This window comes from Euphorbia lathyris, chromosome 2 (assembly GCF_963576675.1).
Source record: "Euphorbia lathyris chromosome 2, ddEupLath1.1, whole genome shotgun sequence".
Lineage (NCBI taxonomy): Eukaryota > Viridiplantae > Streptophyta > Magnoliopsida > Malpighiales > Euphorbiaceae > Euphorbia > Euphorbia lathyris.
The window spans coordinates 105611354-105619416 of NC_088911.1; the positions used below are offsets into that span (position 1 = coordinate 105611354).

The following is an 8063-nucleotide window of genomic DNA, read 5'->3' on the forward strand; positions in this document are numbered from 1 at the left end:
CTCCTCTCTTTTCTTCTTCTTCCTCCTCCTCTATCTCTTCTTCTTCCTTTTTTTTTCTTTTTTCTTTTTCTATTTTTTTTAAATTCTAGAAATTTCCAGCCATCTGGAAAATTTCCAGAATTCTGAAAATTTTCCAGATGGCTGGAAATTTTCCAAACACTAACGTCTGGAATTCCAGACGTTGAAGAACGTTTGGAATTTCCAGACGCGATATCACGTCTGGAAATTCCAGACGTTCTTCAATGTCTGTAATTTCCAAATGTTCATTGCGAATTTCATAATTTTTTAAAAAAAAAAAGAAGAAGAAGAATAAAGGAGAAGAGAGGAAGAAGAAGAAGAGGAAGAAGGAAGAACAACAAACAATGGAAGAAATGAGGAGGAGAGAAAGAAGGAAGAAGGAGGTCAACTAAAAAAGTCAAAAAAACAAGTTAAATTTTTTTTCTCCCGAAAATGCCCCTTTGATTTAACAGAATTTTTACCGCTGTCTTGATTTTGCTAACGGTGACAATCACAGGGAGGTGTTTGCAAAAAAAAAAATACCACAAGTACCACATCGCAAATCGGCCAAACCACATGGTAGTTATTTGTAATTAACCCTAGTTTTTTTTTAATATAGAAATAGAGTAACTTACATTTACGACCACTAAACTTTACGCTTTTTAACACCGGTGGCTACTGAATTTCAATAGTTAACGGTTGGCCACTGGACTTTATGCTTTTTTTTTATCACTAGTGGCTACTCAACTTTAACTAACTCATCAAAATGACCGTTAACGATCTCAAAATGAAAATATTCAAGAATTAAAGTTGTTCAGAACAACATTTACCATGAAACCATATTTTTTCCAAGATCATCTGTTTGTGGAGCTTTCTCTCTCTAAAAATCCACTATCTCTCCTAACCAAACAACACCTAGATGACCTCAAAACGAAAATTTTCAAGAATTAAAGTTCCTTAGAATATTACTAATTCTTATAATTTTTTTGAGGCCGTCAATGGTCGTTTTGAGGCATTGAATGGTCACTGATATTAAAAAGTGTAAAAAAGTGTAAAATTCAGTAACCATACGTTAAGAATTGAAATTCAGTGACCATCAGGGCCGACCCTGAGCCTAGACCCGGGGTGGGCCGGTCTAGGGCCCAAGGCTGGAGGGGGGCCCAAAAAAATTTAGCTTTATAAATAAATTGCTTATTTTTAAGTATAATAAATAAGTTCAAAGTAGCAGAATGGTATTACCTTGTCCTCCAACTAAAGAGGGTATGAGTTTAATTCTCATTTTTGTAATATTTTAATATATAAATGATATGGGTAGTCAATGGCAAAAATGTAAGTTTCATTTTATTACCTTAAATTGATTATATTTGAACAGGATCAAAGGTAAGAAGGTAAGTTTTATTTTATTACCTCATTTTAGAATAACTATTTTTAATTTGATTAAATTTAAAAATTAACAAAAAATTCATTTTATTACCTTAGTTTCATTTTATTACCTTAAATTAATATAGACAGTGATAAAATTATACAAAATGGTCGAATTCTTTTTGAAAGCTCATTGATAAAAAAAAAATTAAAAGACATACTCAATCTTTACACTTTAATTAATCAATTTTATTTTATATTAAAGGACCCTTACTGCTGATTTTGCTTAGAACCCCTAAATTGTCAGGACCGGCCTTGATGATCATAATGTATAATGTTAAAATGAGTAAAATTGAGTAGACATGGGTGTAATTTACCCTATAAAAATACTGATAATAAATTAGTAGTTGTAGTTTATGACAATAACCTTAATAAACCCTTCAAATATATGGATTGTGTCGGTTGCTGTCGGTGTGTTCATGTACTTAACTACTTGAATAAATACATGTTCAGAAAACCCCAACGTTAATAGTATGTACTACGTTAATAGATTGTTGTCCTCAGATTAATCGAATGTAGCTTCAGCAGACACGTTGAGTAAGAGATAATTTAATTCAACTCGTGTTGATTTTATTTTTTTTAAAAAAGGTAACATCTCTAATGTGAAGTAACCTGAGTAGGAACTCTTAAATGGTTGTTCTTTTTTTTTTTCAATCAATATCTGAAAATTATCTTGAAATATCATAGATAAATGATTAAAAGGAGCGTTAGAAACCCGCGACTTTACTTCAATATTTAACCACTTAAAGGATTTGAAGCGGAAGCATGTTGGTATTTAGGAAACGAATTTCAAAATTTTTCCCTAAACAAACAATCAGTGTGATCTAATCACTCTGATAAACGGTCAAACATTCGATGTTTGACACCAAATCCTTAACCAGGATTTCTAAGTTCTTTAATAATCAAATTGATATTTATACTACGAGATTGGAATAAATACATCCTGTAGACTCCAATCGGATATTAAAGCTTCTCTAGTGGTTAAGCCTCTAGTCAGTCCACTAAGACGATTAGATCAAACCTCAAAGAAATTGATTAATTTTGCTCAAAATCGAAAACTGATTCCGGATCCGATTTTCTGAACCGAAAAACTGTATATATCTTATTATCCCTTCGTATGTATGTATATATATATATGTGTGTGTGTGCGCGCGCGCGCTTTGTTTCAATCCAGGGCAGTTTAGTATTTGTTGTGATCAATAAAACCTCTTCTCGGAGAAAGTGTTGTGAGAAAAAACGGATGAGTGTTTGATAAAAAAAACACAATAAAAAAATTTAAAATAAAAATTAAAAAATTATAATATTAGGTTATATTGAAAGTTATGGCTATTTTTGTTCGGATTTTTTTTAATATCAGTTTTCTTAATAAATTGCGATAGTTACTTTCCCCGAAACTACAATTTCCTAAAAGCAATTTTCTCAATTTTTAAGGAATGCAATTTTGCATTTACTAACAATGCTTTTAGCCGGGAAAGTTTGGAAACTGCTTTGAGGGTCTGAGAAAGTAATGTCAAACCCGCCTTTTAAGAGAAGGAAGATGATGAATAATAGAATTCTAGGATTTTATGGTGAGATATATCTTACCTGCCCAATCATCTTGTTTAATTTTAAGATACTAGGGGGTAGTTTGGGGAGAAACTGGTTTATATGTTCTAGCCAATGCAACAAACACGTATAAGGAAGTAGAGGGAGGTATATCCTATGGTGGGACCACCAAGAGGCGTTACCAAATATATCTCGTATATCTCCAGATGACAATTTTGATGGATTAGTGCGCATTCCCTATTTGTCCACATGTGAGAGGCGGTTATCTCTCACCATTGCCATTGATATGAACATTTGGATTGGTCTATGTGGCATGTAACTTTATTTGCTTGTTATCAAATGTCCCATTTTCGATATGCCAAAGTTCTTTACGGCTCGATCTGAAAGCGTCTGATAAGCGGTTCAGAAAGTCGAAGGATTCTTCAAAGATATGCAGTCTGACATATACTAAAGAGTAAACTAGCGAGTTAATTGACATTTTGTCTTGTGGCTGGATGTAATTGGAACGTTCAACATGAGGTTTTCACTTATCTCCGTTAGTAGTTAGGAAGAGTATCAAGCGTGATGGTAGCGATATTAATTAACAGGTCATGTGGGTCACTACATAAGCCTTTTCTAATCAATCTATTCTCCTACTAGGGGGTAACCATGTGTTGGGAGGTGTGCTATCATTTTGAAAAGAAAGGAAGTGAAATGGATTCACACACTTGAGTGGCCTCGTTAACAGGGGTTCTTCGAGCAACGTGTTTGTAATGATGCCTATTAAACCTCATTTTAATTTCCAAGGTCCGAAACCTATATAAAGGGGGGATTTTCCTTCTCACTTTTCTATCATATCTTCATTGTTTTTTCTCCCAAATCTCAGTTCTCTTGGAGTTATTGCCGAGTTCTTTTTGCAACCAGCAAATGTCTTTTTCCTTCCATTTCTTTTCTTTTGGTGTATGAGAGCTTTGATTAGGAAGAACTCTCGTAAACCATAAACCGAAAAATCTTTGAGTTAGGTGTTGTTTGATAAAACTGAAAATTAAGTGCTGAAAAAATAAGTACTGAATTTTAAGTAATTAATATTATAAGTGCTGAAAGTATTAATGATGCAACTGTTTGATAAATACTTATTTAATATAAAAATATTAGTTATAATGTTTAACTTAAAATGTTAAGTTAAATATTTTTACTTATCAAAATAAGTGAATTTTAACTTAATTGACTAATTTAAGTGGTGGAGAAATAACCCTTATCAAACATACCTAAATTAAATAAATGCTTAACATTTTAATTTAAGTGATAAATTGTGTTATCAAACAAGACCTTACTTAACTTTTAGATGTTTTAGCTTAAAATTTTCATAATAATAGATGGAACAATCAGCATGTGTGATTAAATTATATGATTATTGTAATAACGATTTGTATTATTTGTAATTAGTTTATCTTTTTTTGGTTACCAAAAAAAATCTTTTTTTTTTTTATTTCGAAAAAAAAAATCTTTTTTTGTTTTGTTTAAGCAATTCATATTTTTGGTCGTTCAACAATGATTAATAAATCCGCAATTGTAGACTGATTAATACAATTATAATTTATAAGTTTCTATAATAAAAAAAACAATTATAAGTAGTAATTTTTTTCCTTTTCTTTCTTTTAATTAAAATGGAAAAAGGGCCACTAGTTTACTCACCAACCTCCAACAAAACAAGTATTAAATTAAATAAAAAAGAAAATAACAAAGGCCATAAACGTAATTTTCTGATCTAACCCATTTATGTTATAAACATCTCAACATTTCTCCTCCACCTCCTCACTCTCACCCTCTCCTCCATTTTCTCTCTTCACTTTCTCTTTTTTCCCTCTCGTTAGATCGAAATGGATCCAGTTAACGATTGGGGCAACACTTCTCTTGAATCGGTGGATTCTGAGATCCACGATTTGATCGAGAAGGAGAAGCGCCGACAATGCTCCGGAATCGAGCTCATTGCCTCCGAGAATTTCACCTCCTTCGCCGTCATTGAGGCTCTCGGCAGCGCCCTCACTAATAAATACTCCGAGGGCATGCCCGGCAACCGTTATTACGGTGGTAATGAGTTCATTGACGAGATCGAGAATCTCTGCCGTTCCCGCGCTCTCCAGGCTTTCCATTGCGATCCTACTAAGTGGGGCGTTAATGTTCAGCCTTACTCCGGTTCTCCGGCCAATTTCGCCGCTTATACGGCGGTTCTCCAGCCTCATGATAGGATTATGGGGTTGGACCTTCCTTCCGGTGGTCATTTGACTCATGGTTATTACACTTCTGGTGGAAAGAAGATCTCTGCTACCTCGATTTACTTCGAGAGCTTGCCTTATAAGGTCAATTCAGAAACTGGATACATTGATTATGATAAGTTGGAGGAGAAGGCATTGGACTTCAGACCTAAATTGATTATCTGCGGTGGTAGTGCTTATCCAAGGGATTGGGATTATGCTAGGTTTAAGTCTGTTGCAGACAAATGCGGTGCTCTCTTGCTTTGTGATATGGCTCACATTAGTGGTCTTGTTGCTGCTCAGGTATATACATATATTTTTTTTGTGTGTGTGTGTTTAATGGTTTCTCTTTTTGGATCTCTGTTTTTTACTTGCATGTGACTGAATTGTTTTACTAGATCTGATTTTGTTCTTTCGTCTTTGGAAGATTGGATCTTGGTTTTGTGCAATTCGCTCTAATTCCGAAATGATAGATCTGGGTTCTATTCTAATAGAATTGATAGGGGAGTTCCACTCTATTCAGGAACTCTAGATCTGGCCTTTGAATGATTTAATCCTCCTGAGTCTTGCCGTTCTTTTCTTTGTTGCCATTGCTAAGTAGTGGATTTTTAAAAATTGAGCTTTTGCTTATGTGTATTCTCTGATTCTTGTACTGGTTTGTCTTTATAGGGTTGAATAAAAGAATGTGAGTATTGAGCATTTGACTTGGGAAAAAATGCTATGCCGTAGATTTTGATGTTGGATTTGGCACATCTTTGGGGAAAATGCAATATTTATTGTGTTGCTTGAGCTCCAAAATAGGCTAGGAATTAATTTGGCTTATATATATATATAGCCATATCCAATTCTTCAATGCTATTGTTTTATGTTTTGGTGAAATAACTCAATAAGATGTGCTTTTCACATGCTATTGTAAGGGCTGGTGATGAGAAGTTGAGAATGGGACAGGTATATTCATCTAGTTTATGAATTCAGAATGGATCTGAATTCTAATGTTCATTGATTTTAGATTGAAATAAGTTATGGATATCAACTTCTCAACTGATATTCCGATAAATGACTCTGCATTATTGGATAGGTCATCATTGTGCACTTGTTAAAATATCTTATGTTGTTATTTTATCTGAATTATGCTGTTCCTTTAATCTTTAGGAAGCAAACAACCCATTTGAATTCTGTGATATTGTGACAACCACTACCCACAAAAGTTTGAGGGGTCCAAGGGCTGGTATGATTTTCTACAGGAAGGGACCTAAACCACCCAAGAAGGGTCAACCAGAGGGTGCCGTCTATGACTTTGAAGACAAGATCAACTTCTCAGTTTTCCCCTCTCTTCAAGGTGGTCCTCACAATCACCAGATTGGTGCTTTGGCTGTTGCTTTGAAACAAGTCATGACCCCTGGGTTCAAGGCTTATGCCAAACAAGTTAAGGCCAATGCAGTTGCAATTGGAAACTACTTGACGAGCAAGGGATATAAGATGGTCACTGGAGGAACTGAGAACCATCTTGTTCTTTGGGATCTCCGTCCTCTTGGATTGACAGGTAAAGAACTCGACTTGGATTGGGATTTTCAGTAATTTTGTACACATTTCTCTTTTGGTTTTACAATTTATACTGTTCTTACAGGCAACAAGGTTGAAAAGCTGTGTGACCTTTGCAACATCACCGTAAACAAGAATGCTGTGTTCGGTGACAGCAGTGCTTTGGCTCCTGGAGGTGTAAGAGTTGGTATGATATTCAACTTGTTCAACAATCAGTTTCATTCATGTCTTCAGATTATTTATTCAACGAGCATGAATACTAGAATTTTAAACTGCATGATACTGCTTGCAACTGTGTTTTAAGTTTCTCTTGGATGAGGAAGTAGATGATAATTAAATTTATACAAATTGCTTTGAGTTGTAAAGATTTTAACAATTGGATCATTGATTTGGTGCAGGTGCCCCTGCCATGACTTCAAGAGGTTTGGTGGAGAAGGATTTCGAGCAGATAGGAGAATTCCTGCACCGGGCTGTGAGCCTCACCTTGAGCATCCAGAAGGAACATGGAAAGCTATTGAAGGACTTCAACAAGGGTTTGGTGGACAACAAGGAGATAGAGGCTCTAAAGGCCGATGTTGAGAAGTTCTCATCTGCCTTCGACATGCCTGGTTTCCAAAAGTCTGACATGAAGTATAAGGTATAGGGCCTGAATACTTGCAATTGTTTAGCTTCTTGATAGTTGGAAATTTACTTCAACACGGCCAGGAAGAGAAAGGGGCCTTTATCTGTATTTTTGGTTTTGGTCTTGTTTGTAGGTTAGCTATCAATTTTTCATTTAATGTTTGGTCGTTTGGGGTCGTCTCTCAATTGACTTAAGGATGTATTACTTGTTTCATATGATATTTGTTTGATCACGTGTTTCATTTTTAAACAATAAAACATTAACGAGTTTATACATTCGATTTTGCCAATTCTGAGAAAAATTTATTCTCTCTCTTCCTGTACATGTATGCAACTTTCGAATTACTTGTGCTCTTTTTGTTAATTTCTATTGCGGGGTTTTTGTTAGAGGGGATAAAAATGCAGGGATAGGGATAAAAAAAGCTGAGACAATTATCCCATGTTTGTTTTAGAGATAGGTTAAAGAGATAAGAGCGGGATATGAGTCGTATCTCTCAAATTCTATATTCAAGAGAGAGGTGGTATAAGGAAGTGGGATAAGCTCCTCCGATTTTAATAGAATAAAAAAGTCCATCTTATCTCTCAAATTAACTTCATGTAGTTTAAATAAGGTTAAAATAGTAAAATGTATTATTTTACCCATATCTTTATCCCACATACCAAACATTGAATAATAATTCTCTACTATCATATTTTTACGTC

At 34.5% G+C, this 8063-nt stretch overlaps 1 protein-coding gene across 1 annotated transcript; it reads left to right on the top strand.

Moving 5' to 3' along the window:
- Positions 1–4751: 4751 nt before the first annotated feature.
- On the top strand, positions 4752–7637 carry LOC136219305 (serine hydroxymethyltransferase 4). Its single transcript, XM_066006667.1, has 4 exons — positions 4752–5501; positions 6351–6741; positions 6826–6927; positions 7139–7637. Exons 1-4 carry the CDS (start codon positions 4824–4826, stop codon positions 7381–7383), a joined length of 1416 nt encoding a protein of 471 aa, XP_065862739.1. The 5' UTR covers positions 4752–4823; the 3' UTR covers positions 7384–7637.
- The last annotated feature ends 426 nt before the right edge of the window (positions 7638–8063 follow it).